Here is a 16089-nt window from a genome sequence, read left to right on the forward strand (position 1 = left end):
TTAGTATGGGATGGCTGCCCATGCTTCCTGTTTTACTGACACTGTTAAGTCTGACAACCCATACTTACTTCGATTGAGTTATGTAACTCTTTCACACGCCAAAAGATCTCCTAATGATGACCAAGTCATGGTGCCCCATACTTACAATCTAAGACACGACACCTGTATCGAAATGCCCGGGCTCTATCTTCCAAGGCTCACAGATGGACTTCGCCCTCGCTACTCCAGTGTTCTGGCTACCCGAGCTCCAATCTCCCGGGATCTCAAATAAGCTCGGGCCCTGCTTGACACATAGCAAGCCGCTTGGTCTCTCGCTTACCCGGGTTCTAAACCGGTGATGACCCGAGAGAATATAGGATATTTCTCGGGGTATCATTAGTAAAGAAAAATTAATCACTCAAGCTATTAACAACAATTTCAACCGTAGGAAATGGACATATAGGATGCTAATTTATTTCAGAATTTCTGCAAGAATAATTTTTCGAGTTAAATAAATAGTCATAACTTTCTCATGCAAGTTTATGATCAATTCAATACTCCAAAAATACACATTATAAATTTAGATTTCTTTGTTTCATGGATATTTTTTGTTGGGAAAATTATATTTTTTTGGTCATGTAAATTAAAAGTTTTCTATTTTTGGTCATATTGGTCAATGTTAATGTAACGTCCCGAAAATTTAAAAATCCACGCGAACCACATGCATGCAATTATTAAATTCTTTTGTATTTTAATTAAATGTTTTAATTGCATTAATTAATTATGTTGTGCATATTTACATGTTTAAAATATATTTTTCTACATGATTGCATTAAAATATATTTTTAAAGATTATTCAAGGGAAGATCGAGGAACGGGGACCGAAGGTTGAAAACCGTAAAATATTTATATTAAATAATTGTTTTTAATTATTTAAAATATGAGTGTTACTTTTTAGTATTTTTGAAAATATGAGGTTCTGAGGTGAGTTTATACGCCGGGACGTAAATTTTATCGGTGTTGGATTTTCAAATAAAATACGAGCTTTCGGACAACCCGGCTAATAAATTCACAAATCTATTTAAACAAAAACTTTGTAATTATTTTTATCCTAAGTAGGACTATTGGGCCTAATTTTGAAGCTTAAAAGGCCTAAAGCCTATTTAGTTGTTTAATTAGTATTTAAAGTATTTATTAAAAAAAAAAAAAAAACCTACACAATTCAAGTAAACTCTCGGCCACTCAATTTGTAAAAAAGAAAACTCTTCCCCCACCCCCAATACACGACGCCCACACACTCAAATATTGAAGGAAAATTTGTGATAGCTTCAAAGGAAACCGCCTAGCATTCGTCTCCTCGTTCCGTTCTTCGTCGTCAACGTATATTCGAGCGTAATCTACGCAAAGGCACACCCTAATCTCCTTTTCTCATCCATCATATCATATTATTGTTTTAAATATTGAATGCATGAAGATCACAAGGAAACCCTTTGGAATTTTCGGTTTTTAGCACATATATGTTGTAAACTCATGACTTTGTATTCCATAACTCGTTCTATGCATGTAAGGGGCTGCCATGACGTTAGGTTATGATCTAGAGTTGCTTTTACATGAGTTTAAAAAGGACCCAAACACTCCAAGCCGCTGCACCGTAAGCATCACACGGGAATAATCGATTTTTGTGCTGTCATGGGGTCATGGGTTCGGTTTCTGTGGTCCAGGGGTTGGGGCATGGTTGGCTCATTCCAAGGGCTAGCCAAGGTCTTGAGTGGGTCAGGGAGGGAGTCCTAGCCAGGCTAGGACACACGGTAAAGGCTGGAGAAGAGTCCTTGCAAGCAAGGACTCTACCCGAGAAGCAGCTGCAGCAGTTGCTGCCTTCGCACGGCTGCTGTGGTTCAAGGGCTCCATGCGTGGGGCACGGGCTAGGTTAGGAAGAGTCCTTAGGGTCCTAAGCAAGTGTTCTTGAGTTGGGTTTGGGTGGTAGGGCGTTGGCTGTGTCCACACGATCACACAACATAGAGTCCATGCATCACACAACTCTCGGCCAGAATAGGTGTTACTTGGGCTGCTTCGTTTTTCGGTTTTGGGTGGATATCTTGACAAACTTAGAGTCCAGTAGGGTACTTTGGCATGTTGGGCAAGTTTTGGTTCGACATGGCTCGGGAGTAACTCGTGAAAATTAAGAGATGGCTCGGGGTCGAAGTTTAGGTGTTAAAATGAGTTTTAAAACAAAGAAAATTTGGAAAACGACTCACGGGGGTCGAGTCGTGATCCATAAGGGCTAAAATAATATAAAAAGACTAAATTTAGAATTTAGGAATTTTATATTAAAGTTTGGTATTTTTCGGGATTAAAACACCGTTAAAATAATTAAGAAAAGATAATTGAAAAAGTCTAAGTTTTAAGCAAAATAAAATTACGAAAAAATTCATATAAGCTTAAATAATTATTTGGGACATATTAGAGTCATGAAATCAAGAAAAAAGTCGAAATCATAAAATGTCGAGTCTAGGGGTAAAACGGTCTTTTTACACCGGGAAATGAGTAAAGGTCATGGCAGTGCCCGAAATGCTGTTTTCATGTTAAATATGGTATTTTAAAATGTTTATGAATTTCTCATGATTTAATTATGATTTTTAAATGTCTTAGAAATTTTTATGATTTAAAGAAGACATTTAAATACATGTTGCATGCTTGGTTTCAAAAAGGGAAAAAGGTAAATGTTATTAATGATTTTATAAAGTGATGTGAATGAAAAACGTTGAAGGAAGTGAAGTGATTGTGACTAGTTCGTTAATGATGGCAATATCGTGAGGGTGATGGTCCCAGTGGGAGCCCGACGATCGTGTTCCCATTGTTACGAACAGAGGATATGAGGATTAACGTAAGAATGGGAATATCGTGAGGGGAAAAGGCCCCAGAGGGAGCCCCGACGATCGTATTTCTATTCGATAATGCTTGGCCAGGGCCTAGTTGACCGGTGAGAGTGTCGCTGGTGTCCCCCGCCGTCCAGTACTGTGGTTACATGTAGATGGATCCATCGACTTTCGAGGATTGAGGATAGTCACAATTAACGATCTGAATTCAACTAAGGATAAAGGAAAATGTTTATGATCATGATTAAATGATTTATGTCATGTTGAGGATAATGTTAAAGTTTATGCATGTCATGAAATGTTATTTTACTTAAAAGTATTTTCACTGTTGCATGTGATTTTATTATTATACTACTCGTTATCAAGATTATGGTGTGTTGAGTCTTTAGACTCACTAGGTGTGATGGATGCAGGTGGTATTGAGGGAGGTCTTGATGAGTGATACTACTGGACTGAAGGTGCACACAACCCGAGGACCGGCGCTTCATTTTCCGCATTATGCTTTATGATTTAAATTAAAGATTCTAAGACTATTTATTTATGCTTTTGAGAGTTTTTGAGAGGCTTGATATGAGCTATACCTTTTCAAACTTATTACTTTTAGATTTGGCAAAACAGTAGACGTTATTGCTTTATGACTATTTCACTTGAATTTTTAAATGCTAGTGGGTTGACGTTTATTTTAAAGAGGGCAAAATATTTTATAAAAATATTTTCATGTGTTAGTTTATTGGCCGAAAAAAAAAAAAAAATTTCGAGTACTTTTAAAGCAATAAAAAGGGCAGACGTTTCAGTTAATTCACTAATTTGTACATTTTTTTAGTCTTTTTCATAATAGTGTTGACGTGGTGTCAGAAAATGATGATGTATCACAAAAATTTGTTGCTGGTATTGCTAGCGTATCCGATATCATATCAACACTCCAGTGAAATATGACTGAAATTAAAAAAAAATATGAAAGTTAATTAGTATATTAAGACTATGAATTGACTACTATCATGACCAAAAATGAAAATCATTAGATTTAATTTCCCTGTTTTTAGTTAGATGATGGGGTATAAGTTATTGTGAGGGATTAACCTACAATATCAAGCAATAAGAAATTTAATTTATTTGGTTTATTAACTGTATTTTGACCTACTACTTTTAAATTTTAATAATTTCAAAAGGCTTTATGTACTGCTATTTAGTACTTCATCTTGTAACACAATAATTTAAATTTTGAAATATTGCAAATATTTTTATCCTAAATAATTAATATATATCAATATCGGGTACTAATTAACATGTCGGTCAAGTCTGTATGTAAAAATCTGTCGAAGCAAACATATGTATCGGGTAGCAGTAGTTGTTTTTGACTAAGCAGCTAATTATTGTGAACACGATTAAAATGTGAGATTTTTATTGTTTTAAACAATTGTGGAAGATATATATAATAATTGACTCGATCGAAATTGGGTTGACTCAATCGCCGTTGCCATCATCCTTTTCATGATCACGCAACACCCAAAACCCATTATTCTTTTGAACCATTCCCTTATTCAAAGGACACCACCAAGAACTTGGAACCAAATACTTTTCTTTTAGAGCACTTGAACTCTTATTCACAAGTGCAATATCCCTTTCAACTTCCACTCCAAACCCTTCTCCACTCCCCTCAATCCCACCCACTCCATGCAGATAAGCAGCCTCCAGATTATGCCAACTCTTCATGTCTCCAGGATAGTTCAAGTAAGGGGACTTCCTACTGTCAACCATAAGCTCTACTCCCACTTGAGTGTACTCGAGAATCGGAGGTAGCCAATGGACGATATCCGGGGCGTTGCAAACACTTAATATATGTAGATTTTTCATTGATTCTGTATTCTCTTTGAAACCCAAATCCCCCACTCGCGGACTCCCGAAGACAAAAGCGGTAACAGGACATGGATTGTTCGGTTGGTTGCTTGGTATGTTGTGGCCGTGTGCTACTATGTCTGCGGCGTTTAGAGTCGAAAGTGCTGCGCCTAAGCTGTGGCCTGTTATGGTTATGCTTATGTCTTCGTCCTTGTATTTTTCCACTTGTTTCTTTACTTCTGCTATAACCTGAGCAAATTGAATACATAAAATCAACATCTCGTGAACATGCATGCCTCATGCAATATGAAAAGGTCTTGAAGCTAAATTTTACCCCCTTAGCGTAAATAGGAGAAAAACAAAGTCCAGTTTACTCGAAATTAGTCCTAATTAGAGGCCGAAAACAGGTCGGATTCGGTCAAATAACTAGATATATACGAGGAAATGAAATGATCCCTCGATTATTTCAAGATAAACATAAATATAAAAATATAGTATTACCTCCATCGAAATAATTAAAGTTTCAACTAAATTCACCTGATCTCTTGCACTAGTATTGCTGAACTTGGAACTTGGATCATCCGAAGTATAAATCGAAAGCACCCCTTTATGCACCTTAGCATCATCCGCTGCATTTCCAACAATGGTGGAAGCTGGCACAAGAGGGAAATCGAAGTCTTTTACCCATTCACCAAACATAATTGTCCCTCTCCATGCAACCAAAATATCCCTTCTTCCAAGTGCAAGTTTCCCTTCATCCGTAGCCACGGCTACATACCCCATCCAATTCGAATCCGCGCACCAGGCTTCATCAGACAACGATTTCACTATGAATGATTCGGACACGCCTATCTTTGATGTGGCATATATATATTTCACTGGTTCGTACTTGAATGGATTCCCTTTCTCCAGTCCGACCCTCGAAAAGAGGTTCCTCCTTGCGTATCTGCTGGTCCCCGCGAACTTTGATGTCTTTTCCGAGTTGAAAGTGTCATATGTTGCTTGAGCCCTGGCGCCATAGTGGAGGATATATCTTCGTAGATCGGCGTCTAATGGGTTCAAGAGGCCTTTCCAGTTGTTCTGGCCACTAAGCATCCTCCATTTTTGTGGTATATTTTTTATCATTTCTTCATAAAAGGTGATTTGAAACTCCTGTTTGTAACGCCAAGTTGAGGTTAAATAAGTTTGACGATGGAAATTCAAGGATTCCCATTTCAAGAAATGAGTGTATCCTGAAAATCATGTAAATTTTGTGAATGTGCAAGTTCAAGGAGCTTTGCGACAAGCATGCATAAAATAAGGTTTGAGTTTGTTATCACACACTAAATGCAAGATTCATGTTTATATGTGTGTGTATGTGTGTGTGTATATATTTACACACTAGCATAAATCACTGTTGGGACATCGTGTTTTCGCACCGAAAATGCAGCAAAAGTTTTAAAAATTTTGCTTGGGCGTCATGTGTTCAAAAACATTATTGTTTATGTATATTAAATTTAAATAACCATTATTTAATTTACAAACTAACTCGTTGGTTAATTTAATTCTAGACTCCTCTAGAATATTTATGGGAATTTGCGCATGTTAGTAGTCACCACTACTAGCACAACCATTTAATTAGTAAATTCTCAATTCACTAAATAAATGATTCCAAACTCATTATAACCTCAATCGACGATCTGAGAGCGCTGATGTACCAAGTATACAAATCTTGTTCATATAATGAAAATTGAAAATTTCGGAGATCAAAATTTTCACTTTCAATATTGAGCGCTTTTCATATTTAGTAAAATCCTTTACAAAACAGGCAGTTTCACTCTCCTTCTTTATTTAGCAGTCATGCTAACTTTCATTTATTTCATCCTATGAAATCAGCTCATAAACTCCTATACAAGCATCCAGTTTGATCTCTATCAAACTGTAATCGTAAAATTTCAAAGAGTTGAAATTTGACTATCTAAACAGGAACACATAATCCGATATTTGGGTGACCCTCAATAGTTCAGGGATACAGCTAGCCGTGGGTTCGCATCTCCATGTGATTCAGAATAACATTTACTCTTATTCGGGTTTACCCTAGTTAGAACCTGTTTAGAATATAAGTTATGCTTCCTAATGAGTTTCATTATCTTACGTTGAGAGACAGATCTCATGGTACCTATTATTTATTAAAGGACTTTATCTGTAACGTCTCGAAAATTTGAAGGTCCACGTAAACCACATGCATGCAAGTTATCATATTCATATCATAACAGCACTGCGATTTTTCTACCTTCTATGGTTTACTGATATCAGTTCCTAATTTTTCATCTTCTAAGGGGGTGGGGTCATAAAACGGTTCTATCCCACTGTGAAGGGCCATATGTTGGGATTCCCACCCATTTTCAGTGAGTCCTCGCAGTGACAACATGTAAACGTACCAAAATTTCAAAAAAAAAACGTAGAGACAGAATGACGGTGCTCGACCGAATTTTTCGAAAATAAGAAAACACATAACAAAAATTAAGGATTTAAAACAAGCCCACTTACAGTAGTTTAGGAATGCTAAAAAAACGTAGATGCACGGCTCTGGATTGGATCACTTCTCGTTCCTCGTTCGGGCAGCGCTTCAGCTCACGATCCCGGCTAACTTTGGACGATTTTTGGTGAAAAATTTCAGCTAGGATTGCTGTTGGAATTTCGAAAGTTGCAGCTAGGGGATCTCGAAATTGTGGTGTGAGAATGGCTAGGTTTGATGCACTATCTATAGGGAAGGAGGATGGAACTAAGTATGGTAGTCCAATCATGCCAAAAATTGCGTAAAATCTCACAATATTTGATTCTAAATATCCTTGCCATTTTCGAAAATTCAGCTACCTAAGTTGTGAGATTTATTCCTTGATCCCATTGCCCTCCATTGATTTGAAAATATAGGTGGCTAGGTCAATGATTTTGTGCCAAAGTTTGATGGATTATTTCCAATTGACCTAGTATCTAACCATCATAATAATTAGGCATTCAAGATAGGAGAGATTTCGAAATTTGCTTGCAATCCGTATGTCTTAATTCCTCTAAACTCGTACCAATCTTATCGAAAATATGCATGCATTGGTGTAAATATTATTGGCATGATGCTCAAGATTTTCAATAAATATCTTCTCATATGCATATCTTATTTAATACAAAAAAATCTTATGCTAAAAAAATTTTCCTTACAAATATTAATTATATGGTTGAAAAAATCGATTCTCACATCCCTCCCTCCTTATTGGAAGTTTCGTCCTTGAAACTTGAGTTGACTTGGTTTTCAAATAGGTAGGGATATTCCTTTCGCATGTTCTCTTCAACTTCCCAAGTTGCTTCTCGCTCTGTGTGGTTGGACCACTGCACTTTGACGTAGGGAATGATACGTCCTCTAAGAACTTGTTGTTTGGTGTCCACAATTCTGATGTGGCCTTCTTCGTATTTCAGTTCTTCTCCCAAGTTTTCTTCGATTATGAGTGGTTCTACTTCCAAAACGTGACTTGGGTACGGAATGTACCTCCTTAGTTGGGATACGTGGAACACGTTGTGGATTCTTGACATATTTGGTGGCAGTGCAAGTCTGCATGCTAGCGTGCCCACTTTCTCCAATATTTCAAAGGGTCCGACATATCGAGGGTTCAATTTCTCGGCCTTACTGAATCGGACAACTCCTCTTATAGGCGAGACTTTCACATAAGCCTTCTCGCCCACGTTGAATTCTATAGGCCTTCTTTTCAGATCTGCCCAGCTCTTCTGTTGGTCTTGAGCAGCTTTGAGCTTTTCTCGGACAATTTTAACTTTATCCACGGTCATTTGTACAAGGTCGGGTCCCACCTCAACTTTTTCTCCGACTTAATCCCAATACAGTGGTGATCGGCATTTCCTCCCATAAAAAGCCTCATATGGTGCCATTCCAATACTAGTGTGATAGCTGTTATTGTATGCAAACTCAATTAAGGGTAAATGAGTGCTCCAGTTGCTACTGAATTCAAGGACGCATTCTCGCAGCATATCTTCTAAAGTTTGTATAGTTCTCTCAGTTTGCCCATCGGTTTGAGGATGATAGGCCGTACTAAGGGTCACTTTCATTCTCATGGCCTCTTGAAAGCTCTTCCAAAAGCGCGAGACGAACCTCGGATCTCTATCAGATAAGATGCTCACCGGCACTCCATGCTGCCTCCCTGTACAAAGAAGCCAGCTTGTTGAGGTTGTAATTCATGCGGACGGGTAGAAAATACGTAGATTTTGTGAGTCTGTCTACGATTACCCATATACAGTCATGGCTTTACCTTGACTTCGGCAATCCTACCACAAAGTCCATGGAAATATGCTCCCATTTCTATTAGAGAATTTCCAAAGGTTGTAGTAATCCTCCAGGCCGCTGGTGTTCTTCTTTGACCTGCTGGCATACCTAACATCTAGATACGAATTCCGCTACATCACTTTTCATGTCATTCCACCAGAAATTATTCTTGAGATCTCTGTACATCTTTGTACTGCCTGGATGGACTGAGAATTTTGACTTGTGGGCCTCTTCCATTATCTCTTAGCGAAGGTTGTCGATGTCGAGCACACACAGTCTTCGTTTCATCCTCAAGACTCATTTATCGTCAATCTAATGCTCTTGAAACTTCCCTTCTCTGACTTGCTCTTTAAGTTTGGTCAGTATTGGGTCTCGATCTTGGTTTAACTTGACGGTCTCCTGCAGACATGGCTGGGCCGAGAGGGAAGCTAGAGTCACTTTTCCTGGGCCCTTCCGACTTAGCGCATCAGCCACTTTGTTTGCTTTACCCGGATAGTAGCTTATGGTCAAGTCATAGTTCTTTAGAAGTTCGATCCATCGCTTTTTCCTCGTATTAAGTTCTTTCTGGGTGAACAAGTACTTGAGGCTCTGATGGTCGATGAAGATTACACATTTAGCACCATAGAGGTAGTGCCTCCAAATCTTTAAGGTAAAGACAATCGCTGCCAGTTCCAGATCATGCGTAGGGTAGTTCTGCTCTTGCGGTTTCAACTGCCTTGATGCGTAGGCGATCATTCTTCCTTCTTGCATGTGCACGCATCCTAGACCTTCCTTAGAGGCGTCACTGTAGATAGTGAAATCTTTATTCTCTGCGGCCAAGATCAACACTGGCGTGGATGCAAGTTTCTCTTTCAATGTCTGCAAACTCTTCTCAAAACTTTCACTCCAGCTGAACTTAGAATTCTTCTGTGTGAGTTTAGTCAATGGTAAGGCTATCGAGGAAAATCCTTCGACAAATTTCCGGTAGTAACCTGCTAATCCAAGAAAGCTTCTGATATCGGTGGCGTTCTTAGGTCTTGGCCACCCTGTAATTGCTTCAAATTTCCTTGGATCCACTGACACTCCTACTTTCGAGATCACATGTCCTAGAAAGGACACACTCTTCAGCCAGAATTCACATTTGCTAAACTTAGCATAGAGCTTATTCTCTCTTAAGGTTTGCAGAGCAAGGTGAAGGTGCTCTTCGTGGCTCGTCTCATCAGGGGAATAGACGAGGATGTCGTCGATAGATACCACTATGAAATGATCTAGGAATGGCTTGAATACTCTGTTCATTAGGTCCATGAATGTTGTCGGCGCATTTGTCAGGCCAAAATGTATCAATGTGAATTCATAATGCCCATATTTTGTTCGAAAGGCTGTTTTGGGGATATCTTCAGCCCTGACTTTCAACTGATGGTAACCTGTCCTCAGGTCCAGTTTAGAAAACACGGTGGCTCCTTTAAGCTGTTCAAACAAATCGTCTATCCAAGGTAGAGGGTATCTGTTCTTAATTTTGATCTTGTTCAATTCTCTATAGTCGATACACAATCTCATACTCCCATCTTTCTTCTTCACGAAGAGTATTGGAGCTCCCCATGGGGACATACTCAGCCGAATTTGCCTTTAATCTAGAAATTCTTGGCGTTGATCTTTCAGCTCTTTGAGCTCAGCTGGTGCCATTCTATAAGGTGCCTTAGAGATTGGTGCAGCACCGGGAACAAAGTTTATTTCAAAATCAACTTCGCGGTTCAGGACCGTCCCAGAGAGTTCTTCTGGAAAAACATCTGGGAACTCTCTCACTATCGGGATGTCTTCCAGTTTCCGCTCGACTTCTTCTTTTAATTCACTGACCATTGCTAGGTAGATGTCTTCTTCGGATTTCATGGCTCTCCAAGCTTGAGATGTAGAAAGCAGTGACTTCCGCTCCTTGGATTTTCCATGATATACGACTTCCTCCTGATTTGGGGTTCGGAGTTTGACTATCTTTCCTTTACAATCTACCATCGCACTGTTTCTTGCTAACCAATCCATCCGTAAGATGATGTCAAAATCAACCATGATCAACTGTATCAAGTTGGCGCTAAAAGTCTGGTTACCAATACTGATTTTACAATCTCTGTAAATTTCGTGAGTTTCGATGACCCAACTAGTAGGTGTGGCTATTCGAAAGGGCTCAGTTAGTTTCTGGGGCTTACATCCTAACTTCTTAGCAAATTTCTTAGACGTAAAGGAATGCGTAGCACCACATTCAAATAACACATAAGCAGACACTTGCTGAATAAATATGGTACCTGACACGACATCGTTCGCGTCGTCTGCCTCCTTTTGCATCATGGAAAACACCCTGGCATTCGGTTTGTTCTCCCGTGGTTTATTGGCATTCACCCCTGAGTTTGACCCGTCTCCTTTACTTTGTCCAGTTGCTCTGTTGGTGGCGTCTGGACATTCTGCCATACGGTGTCCTGGTTTACCGCATCCAAAGCAGACACCGCTCGCTCTACGACACTCTCCCAAGTGTCGTAAGTGGCAAGTTGGGCAAGGCTTAATAGCTTGGTAGCTTGTGGCAGGCGAAGGCCCTTTGGATGGTCTACCGGACTGGTTAGGCTTCTTGAAATTCTGACCTCTATGCGATGACTGACTACTCATAGGCCTTTTGTTCCTATTTTCCTTTTCCCTGCGCTGGATATCAGTTTCAGCTCGGATAGCTGGGCTCTTCAGGTCTGAAAAATTCATTGGCTGATAGATTGCCAAAGCCGACTGGATTCTGATATTCAATCTCTTCTTGAAGCGGTGCAATTTCAAAGCTTCATCCGCCATGATTGTCGGAGCATAAGATACAAGGGCATTGAACTGGGAGGTGTATTCAACAACTGACATATCCGGAGCTTGAATGAAATTTTGAAAGTCACTCAGTTTCTGCAGTCTGACCTCGGCTAGATAATACTGTTTCAAAAAAGCTTCTCGAAAATGCTGCCACGTGATTGGTCCTGCAGCTGTAATGGCTGGCGAGATTGCTTCCCACCACTTGTCTGTTTTATCCTCTAGGAAAGGCACTATCACATCCACTTTCAGTGCCTCCGGAACTTCCAACAGTCGCAGCTGAGTCTCCACACTTTTCAGCCAGCTCTGGCTAACTTCAGGGTCAGCAGTTCCACTAAAGGATGGACATCTGTTCTTACGAAGTGACTCGTAGTGGAACTTGATTCCATGCTGAGGTGGAGGTGGCGGTGGCTGATTGGTATTTGGGTTCACTAACCTTTGCAGTTTCGTTGCCACTATCGTGGCTATAGCCATAAAATCTTCCTGGTTCAGTCTGAATCCTTGTGGAGGTCCATTGTCTTCTTCGTTGGCGTTGTTGTTGTTAGCATAGCGAGGGTTGCGTTTTTTGCCTCGGTGGTCTACCGGCCATTTCCTATAATTTAAACGCTTCTAAGAATTTGTTGCGCATAACGAAATGATTGAATGAATGAATAAGTTATGCTGGAAATAACTGAAATTAATAAATAAACATAACTTTATTAATTTCTGAATATAGAGAAATAACTGAATGAAAACAATCGTACTGAATGAAATAATATAGTAACAATGAGAAAATAAACTCCTAGTAATAAAGGAAAAGTCACTAAGATACTCTATATCTCTCCATCTCCAACGGCTGCTATAGGCTCATCTATCTCTATAGGTTCTTCCTCTTCCGGCTCCTCCTCTAGCTCGTCCTCATGAAGTAGCTCTATCATCTGTGTGAGCTGGGCGTTCTCTCCCATGAGTTGTGTCACCTGCGCCTTCAGCTCTTGTATCTCTGCATCTGCCACGTCCAACAGATCACTAGCATGCTGTTGGGACTGCTCCCGCTCAGACTTCTTCTGCTTAACCTGGTTCTTTAGAGTTTCAAACTGCTGGGTCAGAAGACGAGTCACATCTGCAAGGCTGTTCATAGCCTCACATGAATTCTCTAGTCTCTTCCTACGCTTGGTATTTTGCTGCCTCTCTTCCTCCAATTCCTTACGGTATTGCTCTATATCCTCTCGCAGCTTTCCCTTTCGATACAGGCTCTGTTCTATGCCCTCGCTCAAGTCCATGTTGTCGCCTCTCACCAGCTCTCCCTGATAGATCACCTTGTTGAGTTGGACCTGTATCTTCTCTTTTTCTGTGGCTAGGGTCTCAACCTCTCGTCTCTTCTCGCCTAGTCTGGCTCTAAGTCGCTTCATCTGGCACGACTGATAATAAAGGGCAAGCTACTACATGTGAATAGCAGCCTGGGAACGAGTGTGGAATCGCAGGGTAGTCGATGGAGCCATTTCATAAAATCAAAAAGAGAAATGCTCAGAATCGAAAAGAAACAATATAGGACAAGAGACAATATAGCACAAGATGCTATATACATGAAATTTTTGAAAAATATATAAATATTTTTTTTTCAAAAATGGAAAGTTTGGAAATACACATATGGGTTCGAAGCATATGTCGAGAGGATTCCAGAACAATTGACGGAATCGAATTCGGAATTTTCTATGAGAAGTTATACGGTCTACGAATATTTCTTAAAAGGGCAAAAACGACGTTTCGGAGGCCTAAACGAAGGAATTTCGCGATTTGGACCCCTACCTCACGACAAAGTGGTAATTTTCGCTCGTTGGACCGTTTCGGAGGGGATAGCATTGGCCTTTCTAAAAAATTCCACCGAAATTTTTTTTTGTAAAAATTTTTCTTATTTTTTTCCCAATCGGATTATGAACCTTATGGCTCTGATACCACTTAAATGTCACGCCCCGAAACTCAGGGTTGACACCGGCGTTGTTTGACAATCACACAATCGAAAACAACAAGCCTCGTAGCACAGTATAAACCGAACCCAGTTTATATATCATAATTCAAACGAAATAACCATTGTTTTTACAATCCTGAAATCAAAATGACAGAGTTTAATGCGGAACATAAAACTGAATAATCATAATAAATTTTAAACTTAATCTAAATTCTTGAACATTCACCATCCCTAGAATTGGTCCGACTCCTCTTCCTCGAGTTCTTTCTCAGGCTTATCTGGGAAAGGGTTGTAGGGGGGTGAGTACTTGGGAATACTCGGCAAGTGGGGGCCGTTCGAGCACAACATAAAAATATTTACACCATTTTCGAAAATAACACATAAACACATCATGCATTTCATAAGGTAATATCATATTCATATCATAACAGCTCTGCGATTTTTCTATCTTATATGATTTACTGATATCAGTCCCTAATTTTTCATCTTCTAAGGGGACGAGGTCATAAAACGGTTCTATCCCACTGTGAAGGGCCATATGTTGGGATTTCCACTTATTTTCAGTGAGTCCTCACAGTGCCAACATGTAAACATACCAAAATTTTAAAAAAAAAACGTAGAGACAGAATGACGGTGCTCGACCGAATTTTTCGAAAACAAGAAAACACTTAACAAAAATTAAGGATTTAAAACAAGCCCACTTACAGTAGTTTTGGAATGCTAAAAAAACGTAGATGCACGGCTTTGGATTGGATCACTTCTCGTTCCTCATTCGGGCAGCGCTTCAGCTCACGATCCCGGCTAACTTTGGACGATTTTTGGTGAAAAATTTCAGGTAGGATAGCTGTTGGAATTTCGAAAGTTGCAGCTAGGGAATCTCGAAATTGTGGTGTGAGAATGGCTAGGATTGATGCACTATCTATAGGGGATGAGGATGAAGCTAAGTATGGTAGTCCAATCATGCCCAAAATTGCGTAAAATCTCACAATATTTGACTCCAAATATCCTTGCCATTTTCGAAAATTCAGCTACCTAAGTTGTGAGATTTATTCCTTGATCCCATTGCCCTCCATTGATTCGAAAATATATGTGGCTAGGCCAATGATTTTGTGCCAAAGTTTGATGGATTATTTCCAATTGGCCTAGTATCTAACCATCATAATAATTAGGCATTCAAGATAGGAGAGATTTCGAAATTTGCTTGCAATCCTTATGCCTTAATTCCTCTAAACTTGTATGGTATTCCAATCTTGTAAATTCCCTTCCCAATTTTCGAAAATATGCATGCATTGGTGTAAATATTATTGGCATGATACACAAGATTTTCAATAAATATCTTCTCAAATGCATATCTTATTTAATACAAAAAAATCTTATGCTAAAAAAATTTTCTTTACAAATATTAATTATATGGTTGAAAAAATCGATTCTCAAAGAATTTGTGAGTCTTATGTGGTCTAAAATGAGAAGTTTATGGGCTGGTCATGTATGTTTAAGTTGGGAAAAATTTGGTTAAGTTTCGGGGTCGATTCGGGTTAAAATCGGGACTCCGGTCCAAGTTTTAAAACGAATTGTATAAGTTTTGTAACGGGCTCGATTTTATTCTTAAGTAATGCTTATAATTATGTTTTGAGATGTTTTGAGGAGTTTGGTAAACTTCATATCGAAATTTAGAGGTCCAGGGGTAAAACAATCATTTTGGGTTTCCAGGGGCAAAATGGTCATTCTGCACCCGGGTTGAGTTTTATTCCTAGAAGCGCCCCGAGCACAAATTTATCATGCTATTAAATGTTTATGCATCATGAATATGATTTTTATGAAATTATGAAAATTACGTCGCGTGCTTGATTTTATGAATTTACGTATATACATGATTTTGTTAAGTGGTGAAAATGATGATGCTTTGAAGGATGGGAATTGGTTGTGACTAAGGATGTATATGTAAATGCTAATGATGTATATGTAAATGCTAATGATGAGACCTAGGCACAGTGGATGAATAATACTGTCGCTGAAGTCCGACAGCCACCGGGTACCACAGTTTTATGTAGATGGATCCATCGTATAATGATAAAACAATAAGGCTGATACGAAAGTCACAACTAATTAACTGAATTCATTAAAGGAAAATGTCTAAGGATATGATGTTAATATGAGCTGTTTGACACGTTATGATTTCATACGACACGTTTACTTTTATGCTTTTAAGTTCATGAAAGATATGTTGATCACAGTATTTTTCACTGTTGTGTGCCATGTATATGTACTTGCTATTAACGATACAGGTGTGTTGAGTCTTTAGACTCACTAGGTGTGAATGATGCAGGTAAGCATTTTGATCAAGA

At 39.1% G+C, this 16089-nt stretch overlaps 3 protein-coding genes across 3 annotated transcripts; all 3 read right to left on the minus strand.

The window, feature by feature from the left end:
- Nucleotides 1–4125: 4125 nt before the first annotated feature.
- LOC140985284 (phospholipase A1-IIgamma-like) lies at nucleotides 4126–5858 on the minus strand. The gene is made up of 2 exons (XM_073453089.1): nucleotides 5229–5858; nucleotides 4126–4940 (listed from the first exon to the last, which is right to left on the minus strand). The coding sequence occupies exons 1-2, from the start codon at nucleotides 5814–5816 to the stop codon at nucleotides 4320–4322; spliced, it is 1209 nt and encodes a 402-aa protein (XP_073309190.1). The 5' UTR covers nucleotides 5817–5858; the 3' UTR covers nucleotides 4126–4319.
- Nucleotides 5859–7919: 2061 nt separating this feature from the next.
- Nucleotides 7920–8507, minus strand: LOC140983839 (uncharacterized). The gene has a single exon (XM_073450995.1). The coding sequence runs from the start codon at nucleotides 8505–8507 to the stop codon at nucleotides 7920–7922; it is 588 nt and encodes a 195-aa protein (XP_073307096.1).
- A 2095-nt stretch (nucleotides 8508–10602) lies between these two features.
- LOC140983840 (uncharacterized) lies at nucleotides 10603–12273 on the minus strand. The gene has a single exon (XM_073450997.1). It carries the CDS (start codon nucleotides 12271–12273, stop codon nucleotides 10603–10605), a length of 1671 nt encoding a protein of 556 aa, XP_073307098.1.
- Between the last annotated feature and the right edge of the window lie 3816 nt (nucleotides 12274–16089).

Source organism: Primulina huaijiensis, chromosome 9 (assembly GCF_012295235.1).
Source record: "Primulina huaijiensis isolate GDHJ02 chromosome 9, ASM1229523v2, whole genome shotgun sequence".
NCBI lineage: Eukaryota > Viridiplantae > Streptophyta > Magnoliopsida > Lamiales > Gesneriaceae > Primulina > Primulina huaijiensis.